The sequence below is a fragment of the Bubalus kerabau genome, chromosome 4 (assembly GCF_029407905.1).
Source record: "Bubalus kerabau isolate K-KA32 ecotype Philippines breed swamp buffalo chromosome 4, PCC_UOA_SB_1v2, whole genome shotgun sequence".
Classification (NCBI taxonomy): Eukaryota; Metazoa; Chordata; class Mammalia; order Artiodactyla; family Bovidae; genus Bubalus; species Bubalus kerabau.
In genome coordinates, this window is record NC_073627.1 from 82,463,046 (window position 1) to 82,482,367 (window position 19,322).

Consider the following 19,322-nt stretch of genomic DNA (forward strand, 5'->3'; position numbering starts at 1 on the left):
CATTACAATAGGAAATACTCAATAAACATTTGAATTAATAATATAATTTGAACTTAAGGGTATGTGTGACATAGGGTAGTTGTAAAGAAAGCTTCAATGTAATTGTACAGGGGATTGTTTTGGATAAAAACAAAGTACTATTAGATATAGGCTTATTATTATTTGTTTAACCTAAGTGTCACCAGTCCTTTCCCATTACAGTAGATTATTGGCATTCACAGATTTAACATTTGGAGTATTGGTTACTTGGGTTTGGAGGGAAAATGAAAAGTCCACTAAGAAGAACCAACGTACTTCACTTTTCCTGGTGCAGAGCGCAGCCTCCATCCACCTAGTAGTGACTGAGAAAACCTCTGGATTAGCAAAGATGGGAGCATGTAGGAGCTGTGGGTATCTTTGGGCATTACTAATTGAACTGTATCAGAAGCCAAAAGACTCACACTTGGGACCCACCTTCAAAAACATTCCACATCTCAGCACAGTCTATTCATGGGGCCAGACATTCAGACTGAAATTGCAACTTAAAAAGTAGGTAGCAATCTTAGATGACTTATCTTTCCTAACTTCAATATGGAATGTGCCTAATTTTCTTTCTTATTTTAAAAAATCTGGCAGGAGAAACAGGAAAAGAGCATCTTACCACGATGTTCACACGCTCCCAAGAGATTGATGATGTTTGGGTGGTGTCCAAGTTTACAAAGAACCTCCAGTTCCCCAGCAAAGTCCCTGTGGTCATCTTTGGAAGCGTATTCTGGGAAGAAAGTCAAGAGTCGTGACCCCTTTCTGTGATGCCTCATCAGAAACAGCTGTACCCCCTGATCCCCATCACCTTCAAGTACACTCAGCTGTCATTGGGTCTGGAAAATGTTAGCGAAATCAAAGAGGTGGCTCTATCACAGGGGCTTGGCTGTCCACATTTTGGGCCACTGCTTCTTGTGGTTGGGGGCTGTCCTGTGGCAAGGAGGATGTTTAGCTGCCCCGCTGACCTGACCTACTAGTTACCAGTAGCCCAACCAAAAATGTACTCAGATCACCAAGTGTCCCCCCTGGAAACCAAATCACCTCTGTTTGAGAACCACTGCTGAAGCCCTCAAATATCCAGAGAAATGGTCTGGTTGAGATGGGGCTGCGTCCATTCTCAGACCCTGGCTTTCCAGAGACAAATACGCCAAGGAATAACACCAAAATTTTAGTGAAACATTGCCAGTAGTGAACACATCTTACTTTATTATAATAATTTTACTTTGCTTTTTACGTAAACTAGAATAGAATACTGTACTTAGTTGTGTTCAACTCTTTGCGACGCCATGGACTATAACCCACCAGGCTTCTGTGTCCATGGGATTTTCCAGGCAAGAATACTGGAGTGGGTTGCCATTTCCTTCTCCAGGGGATCTTGCTGATCAAGGGATCAAACCTAGGTCTCCTGCATTTCAGGTGGATTCTTTACCAACTGAGTCACCAGGGAAGCCCACATAAGCCAGACTTGCTGAAAAAATTCAAATCTCAATGACACTTTTATAGAAGTTGCTTCGTAGTCAGGAAACAGTTGCGTTTCTTTCTGTTCCTGTCATTCCGTCTCTCCATAAGCACTTTGATCAGAGGCAGAATCACCAATCAGGCTGAAGAGAAAACTCTTTGGCTGATGTGCAACTGGTTGGTCAGCCTTGAGTTGGTGGCAGTATGCTATGATTGCTTTTTGAAGAAATAACATTGGGGGAAAGAGTGATAGAGAGCTGGTAGCCATGTGCATGCCTGACCATGCTTAAAAATTACGGGAAGGTTTCATATGGGCTAAGGGGACCCATGAGGCTGACAGGTAACAATTCCAAGTCTAGTACCCTGTTTATACCACAGGAGCCTAAGGGTCAATGCCTCAGGAACATTTCAGAAGCAAAGCTCCTTGTAATAGTTTGTTGGTTCACATCAGTAAGTGCCCTCTTAGCATACATGACTTTTCCTGCAAAACTTTCTGCCCTGGTGTGCTGTTAAGTTATTCTACCTCTTTACATGGACATGAGATGGACAATCAGCTCAGGTCAGATCCCAATCAGCATAAAAACTGATGCTACAAAGTTCTACACCCTCTCTCCTCTCACTGTTTTTACTGCTTCCTAAAACTCCTGTGACTAAAGTTGGAAAAGGAAAAGGAATTTCTGGATTCTAGTAGGCTTTGTTTGGGTGTGTGTCTGTGTGTGTGTTTTGAAACATTACTGTCTCTGAGCATAAATAATACTGTGTTTATTTTGTTTTGTACATTTCCTGACATGTGTTTTCTAGCAATGCAGAAAGCAGTGATGGCTTAATAAGATTTAGGGTTAATTATCATCTTAGGCTTAATGTTGCAGTCAAGAAGAAGGAAAACCCATCAGCAGCCTTAGCAAGTCCTTATTATGGAGCTGCCCGATAAAAGGGCAATTACATTGCGGGCTGTAATACATCACTTGCCAAGCCTGTGTGCTGTAAAAACAACAGTGCAGCTTCACAACCACGTCATCTGTAAACTGCCGTTTCACACGCAACAGAAGACAGCTAGTACTGCCAGGGGACACGTCAATCGGCTTTCTCAGAAGATCTTATTCAATGAGGGGGCCCTAAGCAGTCTTGAACACAACTGGAAAAGATCTAGTTTTGTGACTATGGATCAATGATTTCTAAGCTTGAGTGTATAGAAGAGCCCCTGAGCAAGTTTAGGGACTCCTATTTTTCCCTGCATCACCCCCAGAAATTTGAATAGATTAGAACCACAAGGAGGAAAAACTCAAGTAGATGCATTTCTAACTATTTCCAGGAATGCTGATGTAGATAATGCATGAAGATAGTGATTTGCCAAGTGTGGTCTCCAAATTCTGAGACTCAGCATCCCATGGGAACTAATTAGAAATGCAAGCCCTCTGGCCCTGGGCCAGATTTGCTTCATCAGAAACCATAGGGTGGAGCTGAAGAGTCTGTTTTTTAACAAGTCTCCCAGGTGATTTGGACTTGTGATCAATGCTGAGAACCACTGCATTGAGAGAAACAGTAATGCTTCTTGAAAGTCAGCAGGGTGGGGCAGAGAGTCTGTGTTCTCACATCCCAGTGAATCCAGACAGTGGCGTCTAAACAGCTCATGCCTTCAAGTTTACATCCTGACCCTCAAAGGAAATATCACCTTCAGCTGCACAGGACAGCTCCATCTAACATCATGCCAATTTTTTGTTTAAAAGAATATGAGACCTTAGAGGAAAGATTCAACAGGAAGTCCAGCTGTCCCCCCACCCTAGTAAAATGCTGACTTGATGGGGGCATGCACCGACCTTTCATCCTCTTGATGGCAGCGTCCATCCGTAACCCATCCTTCTTGATGCGAGCCTTAAGAACCTGGCCAAAATTACCCTCCCCAATCACATCTTGAAATTTGATGTCATTCCAGTCAAGCACTGGATAAATGGTAGGATCTGGGTTGTTTTTGGCCTTCCTGTTCAGGGCAAGAGTTCCTGAGTTGAACTGCACAGCTGGTTCTTCCCTCTACAAAAATAATGGTTTTGTGTCAGGATTTTTCATAATTTTTAAGGTATATAATACCTTCTGGTTTGTACCCACACTAGGTGAAAAAAAGAAACAGTATACCCAATTCTAGAATGAAGATGGAAATAGGGTTCATCTAATAGGTATCCCATGGACGGAGGAGCCTGGTAGGCTGCAGTCCATGGGGTCGCTAGCAGTCAGACTCGACTGGGTGACTTCACTTTCACTTTTCAGTTTCATGCATTGGAGAAGGAAATGGCAACCCACTCCAGTGTTCTTGCCTGGAGAATCCCAGGGATGGGGCAGCCTGGTGGGCTGCCGTCTGTGGGGTCACACAGAGTCAGACACGACTGAGGTGACTTAGCAGCAGCCGCAATAGGCCCACTTGGATGAAGTGGCAGCCAAAACAGCTGCATGCCTATGATCCTAGGCCTCAGTGGGAAAGCATGCTACAATTGATTAGTTATGCCTGCAGGGATGAGGGAGGGGAGGATAATAGCATGTATGTCACAACACACACTTGAGTTACTCACACTTGAGTGTCTACCCTGCTGTGAAATGAGCAGCTATTCAGTTCTGGTTTGGTAAAAAACTCAGAGATCTATTTGGAGAAGTCACAGGACATGCCTCTGTGAGAGCTTTTTTCCTAGCTTCATCTTGGTCTCCTTGGCTCTTACTCACTCTCTCCCACTTGTCTTAAAGCTCAGAGTCTCTCAAGCCCAAGACAGTGTCTCCTTTTCTCCTGAGTTTCGGTGACTGCCAGCAGTATCAGGACAAAGCATCCGCACCATGATGAGCTCCAGCGCTGTCCACCCCCCTGCTGGACCTTCCTCTCTAGTGACAGCCTGAAGGGCATCTCAGGGACTCGTATCAGGAAGATTTACCTCATTTGGAATACGTAACTGTATTCAATGCTTTATATATAGAATCAGTAAAGTTGGGTACAGATTAATTTTACAGGGCTCGAAATCACAGAGAAATGTTCAGGCTATACTATCTCAAGGATTCAAATAGGATGCCTGTCAGTAAAGTACGACTTTGTAAACCTTTGCAACTGGTCAAAATTACTAAATGAAAGAAAATAGTAGTGCCGAGTGCCATGAACTCTGACTGCAGACTGAAGGGTACACAGGGATGGCGATCCACATGTAGATATAATTCATATATATATGGGGGATACTATTAGAAGTACAAAATGGAAACTGGAAATTAAAAAAAAGTTAAGAAAACTGATCTAGTATCAATATTCATGACTTATCACTCTGAGGTACGGTTCCCCTCATGCCCTTCATTACAATAATGGTCAGTTGCTTATATTGCAAGATCACTCTCACTGGTGATTTATCACTAGGATGACTCTATTCTCTTTTTGATGGGGCAGTAATCCTGCTTTAGGCTTAGTTTTCTGCTTAATTATTAAGAGTAACCTTTTCACTGTCAGAATTGTTCTGAATTGGACAAGAACTTATATAGTCATGCTAGTTATCTCCCATTTCATAATGCAAGACGAAGAAAAGATGAAACGTGCCTAAGGGAAATACTTCCTTTATGAGTAAATTTTCTGACCCATATTTTTAAAATACTGCTTGGAAGATGAGACACTACCACATTTTGGAAGGCTTGGGCCATTCTCCTTTGGACGTTTGCCCTCTTCAGCTGCAGCATGATCAGAAAGGCCAACAGCACCGTCAGGCAGGTCATTCCCGCTGAGCCAAGGATGGCGATGAGCAGCATCTTCCTGCCTCCGAGGTCTGCTGGTGCTGAGCAGAAGGCAGGAGAAGCAGCAGGTTAGTCTAGATGGAGAGATAGGCCACGACCATTTGCAGAAGTCACAGTGTAATGCGAACATCATGGCAGCCTGAGTCCTGCCACCTAATTGGTAGGTGACCTAGTGCTACTCATTTATTGTCTGGAACTCACTGGAGGCAAGTCTGACTCACAGGGCTGTTAAAAGTTCAAAGGAATGTGCAAAAGGGCTTTTTACAAGTCAACACACTAATCACCAATGCTGCTAAGAGCCAAAGAATTGATGCTTTTGAACTGTGGTGTTGGATAAGACTCTTGAGAGTCCCTTGGACTGCAAGGAGATCCAACCGGTCAATCCTAAAGGAAATCAATCCTGAATATTCATTGGAAGGACTGATGCTGAAGCTGAAACTCCAGTACTTTGGCCACCAGATGTGAAGAACTGACTCATTGGAAAAGACCCTGATGCTGGGAAAGACTGAGGGCAGGAGGAGAAGGGGATGACAGAGGATGAGATGGTTGGATGGCATCACCGACTCGCTGGATGTGAGTCTGACCAAGCTCCAGGAGTTGGTGAAGGACAGGGAGGCCTGGCGTGCTGCAATCCACAGAGTCTTTGACAAAGAGTTGGACACGACTGAGTGACTGAACTTGACTGATGCTAATCAATAATTGTTGCCCTTTGTTCAACTTTCATTTCCAAGTACAGGCCCAAGCAGATGAATATTATAATAGTGAGACTAACTATATCTATCACTTTGGGAAAGTGACTAAACCTCCCTGAACAATTTCCCCACCTAGAAAATCTTGCAAGCTCTATGACGCTAAGAGCACAGGCTCTGTAAAATATTTTGATTTGGATTTTTCTTTGGGTTCTTTTAAAGAGCTGAAAACAACCTGAGGATACCAATGGGAGGAGCAAAGAAGGAAGGAAAGAAGAGAGAAAAGAGAAAAACTATTGAATTTAGGGCTCAGGTCAAAATGGACTATTAAAGACTATGGTTTAACTCTTCCACTTCTTTCCCTTGCTTAAATTAAAATACAATTAAATTCAATGTATTTTTATGAAAAGCAGCATGTAGAGCATGATCTCATCTAAAATTATTCTTTTGATTAGCTATCTTTCCCACTATCTCCACATGTGTGTGCATAAAGAGATATCTGAAATGGGATGGTGAGGGGTTTTTAGTTTTGTTACATCTTGTTTTTAAATTTTTCTCTTTGTATTTTATTTGTAGCTTGGATTTAGGGCCTGCATGTGTTCTATGAAAACACAAGTAATTATAGAAATGATGCATTTAGTAAGATTGTCATCTGAAAACTATGATTCTCTGTAATTTACAGACTCAACATTCCTTGGATATTTCAAACATATTCTAAAGAATCAGCACTGAAAACAGAGCTTATTGGTTTTATTTCTTAAGCCCTCGGTAGCCCTCAAAAGAACCGAGAAGTTTTTAGTGCTATGATACTTTCTGTAAAAAGAGGCTGGTCTGAATTATAAATTTGCAAAAATCACCAATTCCCTCTCAAGTCCCTCTAGCTACATTCCCTTGAACAAGCTGTACAGTGCAGAGGGTGAGGAAATGCAATTTTAGACTAACCTCAACGGGAAGTCTCCCAGAAGCTTCAACCCTTCCCACCTGTGGTGTCCTTGTTCACTAATTACATTCAACGGGTTTTACCAGCCACAAACACTGGAGAGGATTAAGAGGTACAGCCCTCCAGTTATGAAATAAAGAAGCCACAGGGATATAATATATAGCATATAGAATATGGCTAATAATACTGTAATAACTTTTTTTGGAGACAGATAATTACTAGCTTTGCTGTGGTGATCATTCATAATATATGCAAATGTCAAATCACTATATCGTGCACTCAAAACTAACATAATATTGCACAACAACTGTATTTCAATTAAAAAAAATCACAAACACTGGCCCTCTTGTGCTTGGCACTGAAGGATCTGTCTCAAAGAGCTTATTCTCTCTGAGGTAGGGGTTAGTGATGGACATAGAGCCGTCATAACCTGGATCTAAAAAGTAAAAGACAACTCAGAATAGCATAGTGTCACCCAAGTTAAAAGAAGAGTTCATTTTGAGAAAGAATGGAGTGTGGTTCCTGGAGCCTCCCACTGAACCACTGCACAGGCCTTCCTCCACTAAGCTGGGTCCTCAGTCTTCTTTTTCCACAGAATCACATTCAGGTTCCTCAGACCCTCAACTGCTAGATGGGGACTGCTGATGGGCTAAGTTCCTTTAAGGCTTAATAATAGAAAATGGATCAACAGGGTATCCCTCCAAAGCGCATTTTCATCTTAAGGACCTCTTTAGAGATGGTGATGCCTATTAAGGACAAGCCTATTGTATCACAAGATGTGAATATGGAGTAAATATCTTAAAACAGTGGGGCTTTTCTGATACTCCCCAGAAATAATAATATGTAAATACCCGTCTACTCTACCAACCTTGAGATTCAGAAAGAGTCGTCAGTTCATGAGAAGAGGTTGGATTGCTTGAGCCTATATTGTTCTCTGCAAAGATGTCCACCTGGTAAACCGTCTGGGGCTCAAGGCCCTTGAGCTGATACTGGGTGATGGTGGCATTCTTGATCTTCACGTCAATGTGCTGGTCTTCATTCTTGCCCTGAACCTTGTAACGGATGATAATAGCAGAAATAGAATAGCCATCCAGGATGGTCCAAGAGATCACAGCCGAAGAGTCTGTGATGTTGAAAATCTTGATGTTTTCTGGTTGAGGAGGGACAACTAGAAATTAAAAAAACAAACACATATTTTCCTTAAGATGCATTACCATCTCTTTGACTATTATGCTTTTAAGAGAGAATGAATGTCGGCCCATAAACCATGAATGGCTACTAAATGTTATCTCTGATGGTAACTCCAGTCAGTTTGTGGTGGACTCAACACAGACTTGACAACATGGCCACATATGGGAAACTGGCAACACACACAAATCACATATTTACCATCCTTACACTGAATTAAGACCCCGGAAATTGTTACTCCACAAACTGCTATTTTACTCTTCTTGATGCTGAGGAAAACAAAGATTATGAGAGCTGACATTTACATAGGCCCTTTTGTATTGTAACTCATTGATTCCACATAACAATCTTACTGTTAGTATTGAGGCCTGGAGACAATAAGTGACTTGGCCACGGTCACACAGCTTTTAAGAAATAGATTCAAGTAGAAGAAATAAGGATTCCTATTAGTTTGCAGTTAGCCACCAGCCCATAGGAACTATCCTTGTTAAGCACTTGTTAGAAAATATGTTAAGCATTAGTAGACATATACAGAAAGCAAGATGAAGCGTATGCATGCATCTGCACACTTACAGGTATACTTAATGTATTAAAATTATACAATATTGAATGGAAAGATATATAAAAAACATAATCTTGGTTTAACAAACAGAATTTTGGTTGTCTCTGGGGAGACAGGGAGAGAATTAGAGTAGGGATAACAATCAAGGAGGATTTTGATATATCTGTATTGTGGAATTACTTTCACAAAAAGGCTGAAAGCAAAGATGGCAAGATGTTAACAGTTGTTAATTCTGGGTTGTAGAAATGTAGATTTTTATGTATTATTCTCTGTACTGGCCTATAACTTCTGTCACAGAATTTTTTTAAAGATGAAGAAGACATGCCTAAACACTGACAAAATGGTTGAGACTTCCACATTTTATTGATACAAGAAGAGAAACCCAGTTGGAGAAACCCAGAGCCAGTTTGTACACTTGTTACTGGGGAAGTGGAGGCTCAGCCGCAGAAGAGAAACTCAGACTCTGGCAGTTGACGAGAGACCACAGGATCCCAGTGTTAGTGATGGTGTGACCCAGAAACACCCGGTCTTTCCAAGGACTCTGAAATGCACAGACAGCGAATCCAATAGAACTCTCTGGTTCCTGATGAAAAAGCTTTCAAGACTACGAAGGAACCCTAGAAGTTCCAACTAATTTTTAATGGACGATCTGAACTTGAGAAGAGCCTGAAGAGCAGTTTGAAAGAAAAGTTGTTTTATTACTCTCAAATATATACTGTAATGCTAAGGATTATCTGTTTTGCAGATTTTCAAGCAAAGTTCCTTGGCTTTTAAGATTAGGAGAGATCTATCTGTAATGAATCACCATCTGCTTAATAAATAACTCCAATGAAAGGAAAGGTAGGGATCCCTAGTGGTCCAGAGGTTAAGAATCCTCATGCCAATGCAGGGGACACGGGTTCAATCCCTGGTCTGGGAAGATGCCACATGCCGAGGAGCAACCAGGCCTGTGTGCCACAACTACTGTTCATATGCCACAACTACCGAAGCTGGCGAGCCCTGAGAGACCCTGCTCTGCAACAAGAGAAGCCATCACGATGACAAGCCCACACCCTGCAGCCAGAGGGTAGCCCCTGCTCAATGAAACTAGAGAAAGCCTGTGCACAGCCACGAAGACCCAGGAGAGCCGAAAATAAATAAACTTTTTTAAAAACAGGAAAGGTAAATCGTAGGACAGGTCTGCCTGAATTATTGTTAGTCCAAACATATGGAGCATTCATATATATTGCGGGTCACTAAAATGATTTGAGGTGTTGGGCGGAGGGCACTCATTGGCCTCCACTTACAACTAACTACCTGTCATGGTTTCTAAGAAGCAGACTTGAAGTGATGCGAGCCAGGTCTAAGTGGCGGCCACCAAGCGTCATTCAGGCAAGGCTGGGGCAGCATAAGTCACTTACTGTCGCTAAGGGTCCACGCGATGAGATCTTCGCTCCATTCCCCCTGGGCCTTGGTGTTGACTCTGGCTCGGACTTTGTACTGCTCCCTGGGGTGTAAGTTGTTAAGCAGCACTGAAGTCAAGTTGCCTGGCACTTTAATATTCTGCTGATCACTATTCATTTGCACAGATCTCCTCTCGACTTCAACATAAAAGTCATCTTCTGAGCTTGGGAATATTGGTTGCCAGGTCAAATTTAGAGTGGTCTGACTTTTTGGTAGGAGACTGAGACCCCTTGGAGGAGGAAGACCTAGGAGAAACCAGAAGGATCATCGTTTTTATATGAAGTGAAGCAAACAACAGCCCCAAAGGACAACCTTGGCTTCTAGAATAATATACAAGCTAGCAAAGAAACAGCCGCTACCAGCCATGAAATACTTTTTACCCCTACCAAAATAGCAAAGCTTTAAAACATTAATGTGTAGTTTGAGTAACTGTAAGACAAAAATACAACCCCTCTGAAGGACAACTTGGGAATATTTTTCAAGAGCCTTAGAAATGATCATATACTTTGTATAATCTGACTACCAGGGATTTATCCTGAAGAAATAACTCAAAGGAAGCAAAAAGGCTAGGGACATGAAGATGTCCCTTACAACATTATTTATAATAACAAACAATCATAAGAAACCTAAGTGCTCAAAGTAGGGAAATGCTTTAATAAATTATGATATAGCCATCCAAGGGATTAAAGGATTATTGTGAAAAGTACAGAAGCCCCTCCAAAACTTGTAACACATGAGAAATATTCTAATTTCCACTTGGAAAAAGTCATGTCTACCATTGGTGAAAGAGGAAGGAAACTGAAAAAATTGGAAACACTGGATTTGCCAAGGTTGTGGGGTTGCAGGTGAGCATTCAGTGTTTCTGTTCCCATTTTGAGCAATATGTTTTAAAGCAATTTCAGGGTTACATCCCCTTAGCAGGGACAATTTCACATGTGACAACACAGCGATGGCAGGGCCAGGCTCTGATCACATCAAGGTTTGGCTCTGACCACAGGCTATGTGGCCATAATTACCCCCAAGAACCTGAGTCACCAGAGAGGTAACTGAACGGAAACAACATGAGTTGTGAAGTCAAAAAGGCAGAAGCATACCCCATTAGTTCTGTGACCTCAGGAAAATTTATGTAGTATGAAATAAAAACACTCACTTTCCAGATTCAGGAGGAGAAATGAGATAATGGAGATGAAAATGCTTGGAAGGTGTTTGGGTTCCATCAACATTTTCTCCCTCCCTTCCTATCTTATCTTGTGTCAATGGACAGAGAAGGAATCTGCAAGTTTTCAACTAATAACAGCACACTGATATTTTAAACTCCAGATATACAGTATTTTCAAAACATAGACTAGGGCATCCTCTCCTCATGCATTTTCAGTGGGGACATTACTGCCCCTAACCGGGCAAAAATTGGTCCTCGGGGTATGAGAAAATTTTAGATAATTGCAATGGTTTATGAAGGACCACAATATATAAACAGATTTATGGTATTAAAATTCATGGCAGAAGAGACATTAAAACAAAACAGATACAGTGTCTTAAGGATAAAACTATCTAAGAAGCTCTTTAGAGGGTTATAATTAAAAATAATAATAATATAAACAAGTGGAAACAAACGAATGTATATATAACAATCACTTTGCTGGGCACCTGAACTAACACAACATTGTAAATCAACTATACTCCAATAAAAGGAAAAAGTAAAAATAAAAAATAAAGTAAGAAGGCTGAGAAACTTGGTCAGAGGTGACGGGAAGTGTCTATTTCCACTCCTCAGGAGAGGGACTCTCGCTAACAGCTTTGACCACCCATGGACGAGGGAGAACCAGCAATCAGGTCTGCCACCTGCTTGGCACCATGCTGCAGGTCTCATTGGTCTTTTCTCCATAGCCTTTGCAAATTGCGAGAGGTGACGTCCCCTCCTTTTGCTCTTCTCTAAAGTTCCAAAATAAGCCACCTGGAATGGGCAGGCAGGCTTATAACGACACAACAGACGGAAAGCAGGCTGATGGTCTAGAGCAAACCTGCAAACCTTCTAAGCCTGTGCCGTGTACAGGGGAGCAGCCCCATAAATGGCCATTTCCTCTTTCCCCTCCCTTTGAGAGCATGGCTTACCCTTCACCCCTCCCTACCTGCCCTCTTTCTGCCGTGTGTTCAGAGTGTGTCCTGTCCCCACCCCTCCTGGCCTTCCCGGCCTTTGCCACTCAGTTAACACACTTATAAAAAGTGCAACTGCCAAATGAATTTAAAAACAAACATCAGCAAAATTCAAATGATGGGAAAAGATGAACCTTTATAAGAATTCCCTTCCCACCCACCCCTGAGAACTACTTTGAAATATTCCAAGAGCCCTCTGAATACATCCTGGCTGGAACATATTCTGAGAGCTGAAGACAGCACACCGTGGGGCTGTTAAGTGTTTTATGTTCTGTTCCATAAATACTTTCCATCTGAGTCAGATTATGCCCTTCCCCTTTTGATTCATCAGCACTGGCCTAGGACAGAATAAGCTACAACCATCAACCAAAAAAGACACCATCTCTGTTTTGTTTTAATGTCTCTTCTTTGTAGCAGCAACCTGATGACATTTCAGGGGCCCCTTGCATCATAGTCATGGAGGTTCCTTTTATCCTCTAAGTCATATGTAGTTTCCAGGGTTATTTTCTTTTTAAGATCTTATTATTTTTTTAATGTGAGCCATTTTTAAAGTCTTTATTGAATTTGTTATAATCGTGCTTCTGTTTTATGTTTTGGTTTCTTGACTGCAAGGCAAGTGGGATCTTAACTCCCTGACCAGAGATCAAACACACCCCCCCTGCATTGGAAGGCAAAGTCTCAAGCACTGGACTGCCAGGGAAGTCCCTGCCAGTGTTATTTTTGGTGTTACTACCTGGTGGGTTCCCAGGAAGCCATTTCTTACTTGTACAATGCTTCTACAAGCATCAGAGTAGCTCCCGAGTTTCATTTGGTTCATTAAGGATGCTGCTGGTCAGATGAACACTAGGTGGGAGGTGTGGAAGGAAGAGTGTGTGAGGAATGCACAACCTTCGCAGAAGAGCTTGATGCTTTTCCTAGTTTCTCACTAAAGCATCTGATAGCCTTCTGCCTTTAGTAAATGGACGAAAACTAGGAAAACTCATCCATCGGGAAAGGATTTGGTGTCTTTGGGCTCCAGGTTAAAAAATAGTAATAATAACTGGAGAAACAGAAAGGGATCAAGTCTGAAGATCTAGTACGATGATGAGGAATCTGATACATCACCATAGCCAAGTTATTAACCACTCTGGGACTCTACTTTTCAATCTATAAAATGGGAAAGACGACAATTCTAAGAATTAAATAAATGTGAACCTGAAGCTGTAAAGCACTGACCAAGAGATAGTAACAGAATGCTTATACACAAGGCACACTACAACACTAACAGAACTTTAAAAGGACTCACTCAGACATTTCAGAGGAGGGGACCTGGGTAGCAGAAAGCTGGAGTTCAGGTTAGCATCAAGGAAATTTCACAAATTCAAAGGCTCCTCAGTTTACACAATAGAAGACTGATAGCTATTGACTGACATTGATCCATCAAGAAATAGTGCTACACTTGGAATGTGTACACTTAAGACCAGAGCATCATACATCACTGGGGAACTTATTAGAAATGCAGATTCTTGAGCCCCGTTCCCACTCCAAACTTTCTGAATCTGAAACCCTGGAGGCAAGGCCCAGAAATTTATTTTAATAAGCTGGGCAGATGATTCTGATGGAAAATAATGTTTGAGAACCATTGATTTAGAAACATAGAGGTAGAGACTTCCCTGGCAGTCCAGTGATTAGGACTCTGCACTTCCACTGCAGGAGGCACGGGTTCAATCCCTAGTCCAGGAAGTAAGGGGATCTAAGATGCTGCATGCCATGCCATGAGACAAACAGGGTGGTATATATCATATGGCTCAAGTAGATAAAGGAAATAGGATGGGGAAATGGAGGGATAGAGCACAGAACTGCTGTTCTTTAGGTAAAAGCCTTTCAATCTATTCGATATTTTTACCATGTGCGTGAATGACTTTGAAAAACTAGAAATTACTTTATAAACACACTGGGATTTCTGGAGTATGTATGCAGCAAGGGCCTGGCCTGGGCCCTTAGGATGGAAACAGGAAGCTGGTGGAAAAACTCAGGAGCCAAGACTGAGCACAGTTGCTACAAAGTAAATCCCAAGTCCTCAGGGATGTCCCTGCCTTCCTGAAGGCTCATCTGCTTCCTTCTCTGTCCCCATGGATCACTCCAGCCCCCTCCCCCAGGGAGACAGACCAGGAGAGCAGCCCAAATAAAGGGCTGGCTTGACTCCAAGTCTCTAGCCTTCCTGTCACTTTCCCACCCATTCAAAAGCAAACCCCTTCCACCACCCTTCCCACCCACCCGCTCACCCACCACCACCCTTCCTGGTCTTCCTTCCTCTTTCCCCTTCCTCCCCCACCCACCCAGCTCTTGAATAAATGCCTGTTTGCTTCAGCTGACCGATGGAAGCTGTTGTGAATCTCCTCACAGGGCCAGGATGGCCTTCTCCGCCCTCTCCACGCCGGACCAGCTGCACGCAGAGCTCGTATTCCGTCCGAGGCTCCAAATAGTTGAGGGTAACAATCTCATTTGTCACTGAGAAGAGGGAAAGTCCAGGAAACTTAAGTTGGCAATCTTTTACATTCTTTAAACTGGAATGCTGTTTTGTGATGGGAACTAATGCTTGGTTTTTAAAAATACAATGTCTGAGTAGAACAGAGGGGAGATTCCATCTTCAGGATCTCAGTGTTCCTACTATAAAGAAAACAAGGCTTTTTTGTGTAAGTATCTCTGTGCCACTCATACATCTCTGCTCTAGTGTTTCTGTATTTTCATTTGTAGAGTAAAATCAGGCACATCTTCAACTATAGGGAATACCAATCAGATTTAGGGGGAAAAACTCAATTAGAATAATAGAAAATAACTGCCTTCAAATGCAAACAGTGATTTCAATCAAGCTATCAAGAGAAAAGACTCTTTGAGGGTTTGCTTACACTAATCAGACAACAAATTTGTAATAGTTATGTCATAATAAGTAAAGGGTTCTGATGTATTTGAAAATACCTCCCAGAAACAAATGACATATGCTTCTTTTCTTCTGAGCTATTTGCATGAATATCGCAAAGGTAGATTTTTGCCTTACCACATGATAAAGTCAGTAAGGAAAAATACTGGACTGTGTTCAAGGGTTTTTAGAAAACCTCTTTGTGGATGTCCATAAAGAGACAATGCATTATCAATATCCTATTTTTTTTTTTTAAGCTGCTTTTTCAAAAGACCTAGCCATAGTCAATAGAAACAACAATCCAGCAAATCAGACTTATGCTCCTGGGATTCTGAATTTTGGATGAGTGTTCAAAAGAACGTGAAGAGCTCCATAATACCACCATGACTTTATTCAATGTACTCAGGTCAGCTAGTATTTTTAAGCCCCAAACCTTCGCTTTCTTCTTTTTTGGTAACTTCCTTGATTATATGCGCTTAGTCGTTCAGTTGTGTCTGACTCTTTGCGACCCTTTGGACTGTAGCCTGTCAGACTCCTCTGTCCATGGGATTTCCCAGGCAAGAATACTGGAGTGGGTTTCCATTTCCATCTCCAGGGGATCTTCCAGACCCAGGAATGGAACTAGTGTCTCTGGTGTCCCCTTCATTGCAGTCACGGGTAGAGGGCCCTTTTAGGAATCCTGGGCATAGTGAGACTAGAGTATTGATGGAGGTGTGTATGTTCCCTACAAGTGTGACTGTGTCATGTCTCACGATAAGATGGCACAATTTAAGCAGCTGGGTCAATAGATGGTGCTCAGCTTTTAAAAAAAATGCTATTACCTCATCATGCAATAAGCAGGACTGTAATTTGTGTTTCAAAGTAAATTTAACTTAAATAAATTTAACTGTTTTCATGAACGTTTGACATTTTATTACATTTGGGGCTTTTGCTTTCAAAAAGTTGGGGATGGGCCTGTACCCCCACCTCCCCCTACCCCAGTTCAGTCAGCCACAGCCCAAATTCCTTCCCAAATTTCTGTGAGTTAGGAGACCGCAGACAGGGCAAACGCAAATAAGGAAAAAAAAAAGAAAACGTGGTTCAGTAGCAACAGCTGACTCATTGGAAAAGACTCTTGAGGGTGGGAAAGATTGAAGGCAGAAGAAAAAGAGGGTTGATAGATGAGATGGTTGGATGGCATCACTGATTCAATGGACATGAACTTGAGCAAACTCTGGGAGATGGTGAGGGAAAGGGAAGCCTGGTGTGCTGCAGTCCATGGGGTTGTGAGGAGTTGGGCACAGCTTGGCGACTGAACAACAGTAGCAAAAATCACCCCTCAGATGTAAGCAGATTAAGTCTCTGCCTTTCCAGTGGGCCCTGGACTTCCTTGTTACTGTATTCCTAGCATAAACATGTGTCCTTTACCATGACCAAGCAAGACAGAGTAAAAATGGGACTGGAGATCCAGAAGAACCTGGACAGGAAGCATTGATGAAGATAGTGACTCCTGACACAGGCTGGTTCTCTGCCCCATTTTACACCATGACTTTCAGAAAGGTAGACCCACAACTCAGAGGAGCCATCACCCCGCCACTCTCTCCTGAATATTCCAAAGTAGAATCCACTGCCAAGCCCCTACCTTGGGGTAGAGGGTTGAGATTGAGAGAGAGGATTTCTACATTTGGGGACAGATTTCTTTTCCTGGTGTCCCATCTCTCGCTGGAGCATTTCCTTGCCAAATCTTACCTTGAATATGCCGCCAAGCCTCATAGTGATTAACAGGTTTGTACAGAAGCTTCTTGGATTTGATTGGTCCATCCCCAAAGTAAGGCTCAGAGCTGATGTTGATGACAGCAAAGTTGTGTCCAGTGTCGATCACCTTTGGGGCATTCAAGGGCTTTGGAAGAACTAAATAAAATGTCAAGAATCAGATCAGTCCTTACACTTTGGATTTTTACCGCTGTTCTGAGATAGGGGTGGTGGGTGAGTGCCTTCACATTCCTGACAAAGCCCGCTTCGAGTTCTCTGATCAGATTCAATGCACTTACCCGCTCTGTGATCTCCTGGCTTTGCTCTCACCCCTCCAACCTGCCGTCCACAGAGTGCTTTCTTAAAGAATGAGCACTCCTCTGATCAAGAGTTTTCCATGTGTTCCCATTACATTTCAAATAAAATCTGAAATTCATACCATGACCTGCCAGGCCTTGCAAAATAGCACCCCTGCCGCCTCTTTAGCTCCCTCATCCTCTCATCCAACACTCTCCAGTCCCAGTGATCTTTCAGTTCATTCACCTAACAATGCACCAGGCTCCTTTCTGTCTCAGATTCTTGGCTGATACTATTCTCCTGCAAGGAATGCACCAGACCCCCCACAATTCTGCAGTTATCGCTTACTCATCATTCAACTCTCAGCTCTGATGTGACTTCCTCACAGTGTCTATCCCTGAACCTTGGTTAGTCTAACATGCCACACACTTCCACAGATCTTCTCCTTCACTGCAATTTTCAGAATTCATTATTCTTTGTGTGATTATTTAATATCAATCATCCTACTAGACCACCAGGCTATGTTTGTCTGTCTGTCTCTCTCTGCTTAGAGCAACATAAATTTATTATCTTACAGCTCTGGAGGTCAGAAATCAGAGGTCTCTGGGGGTCAGTAGTTAGTCTCACTGGCCTAAGATCAAGGTGTTAACAGGGCTGTGTTCCTTTCTAGAGGCTGTAGGGGATAATTTGTTTTCTTCTTTTCAGCTTCTTAAAAAACACCTGTATTCCTTGACTCATGGTCCCTTTATCCATCTTCAAAGACAACAAACTCATGTCTCTCTGACCTTTCTTCTGTTGTGATATCTCTTTCTGACAGTCTTTAAAGATTCTTTACCATTTGATAATCAGGTGGCTCAAATGGTAAAGAATCTGCCTGCAATGCAGAAGACCCGGGTTTGATTGCTGGGTCAGGAAGATCCCCTGGAGAAGGGAATGGATACCCACTCCTGTATTCTTGCCTGGAGAATCCCATGGACAGAGGAGTCTGGCAGGCTACAGTCCATGAGGTCACGAAGAGTCAGTCATGACTAAGGAACTGAACACACCTATATAATCCAGAATAACCTCCCCACCTCAAAGACCATGTATTCTCAATGGGACTGAAATAGTACCCCCAACAAGGTAAAAATTGGTTCTGGATGAAAGAAAACATTCTTAGATATTTCAATGGTTCTTAGCTCCCATAAGGGGCATGGTAAATAAACAGATATACAGTATGTTTACCATATGAAGCAAGTTCTGGTTTGAAAGGAAAGGATGTCTTGACAGGCTGTCAGTATCCTGTTTACTCAATTATAGAAGTAGCTCAACGTACTCAACTTGCTTTGAGTCTTACTGAACTCCCGTGAGTTAAGAGGTCCATTAGACTCCTGGGGCATGGAGAACATGTACAGGGGAATGGGGTGGCCAAGAAAGGAGACAGACTGTGAATCGGTCTCTTCTACTCATGCACAAGTCCATGGTGTCACTGGACTTCACTTATGAAATTCAAAGATAAAATTTCAATTTGAAAACAGCAGAAACTTAAACCAAGTGTAGGGCCCTGTATGGACAGGTCATAAGCCCATGAAGCCAGCCCTGCACATCACCCTTGCTGTATGAGGGGAGCATTGCAGTATTTGGAGATGGGGGTCTTTGAAGAAGCAACTCAGTTGCAGTGCGGGCTACAGTCATCACTAATCCCGCATGACGGCTCCTCATTAGCGTGATCACTAATCCCGCATGACGGCTCCTCATTAGCGTGATCACTAATCCCGCATGACGGCTCCTCATTAGCATGTTACTCAGTCGTGTCTCACTCTTCATGACCTCATGTACTATAGCCAGTTAGGCTTCTCTGTCCATGGAATTCTCCAGGCAAGAATACTGGAGTGGGTAGCCATACCCTTCTCCAGGGGCTCTTCCCGACCCAGGGATTGAATCCTGGTCTCCTGTGTTGCTGGCGGATTCTTTACCATCTGAGCTACCAGGGAGACCCTCATAAGAAGATCAAATTACCACACACACACACACACACACAGGGAAGACCCTGAGAAGATACAGGGAGAATATAGCTATCTACAAGGCAAGAAGCAAAGCCTCAGAAGAAAGTAACTCTGCGAACACCTTGATCTCAGATCAACGTAAGATTACACTGATCACCTAGCCTCCAGAACACTGAGAAAATTAATGTCTGTTGTTTAAGCCACTCAG

General features: G+C 42.6%; 1 protein-coding gene across 6 annotated transcripts in view; it reads right to left on the minus strand.

The window, feature by feature from the left end:
* TEK (TEK receptor tyrosine kinase) overlaps window positions 1-19,322 on the minus strand; it is a 106,425-nt gene that overhangs the window by 13,886 nt on the left and 73,217 nt on the right. For 4 of the 6 annotated variants that reach the window (XM_055577837.1, XM_055577835.1, XM_055577840.1 and 1 more), the window contains 7 exons: window positions 16,830-16,991; window positions 14,558-14,692; window positions 10,006-10,293; window positions 7,724-8,023; window positions 5,113-5,267; window positions 3,297-3,507; window positions 641-751 (listed from right to left, as the gene is read on the minus strand). In XM_055577837.1, the coding sequence (XP_055433812.1) occupies window positions 641-751; window positions 3,297-3,507; window positions 5,113-5,267; window positions 7,724-8,023; window positions 10,006-10,293; window positions 14,558-14,692; window positions 16,830-16,991 (1,362 nt within the window). The remainder of the gene's footprint in view (window positions 1-640; window positions 752-3,296; window positions 3,508-5,112; window positions 5,268-7,723; window positions 8,024-10,005; window positions 10,294-14,557; window positions 14,693-16,829; window positions 16,992-19,322) is intronic. The other 2 variants (XM_055577838.1, XM_055577841.1) reach the window with 2 other exon arrangements.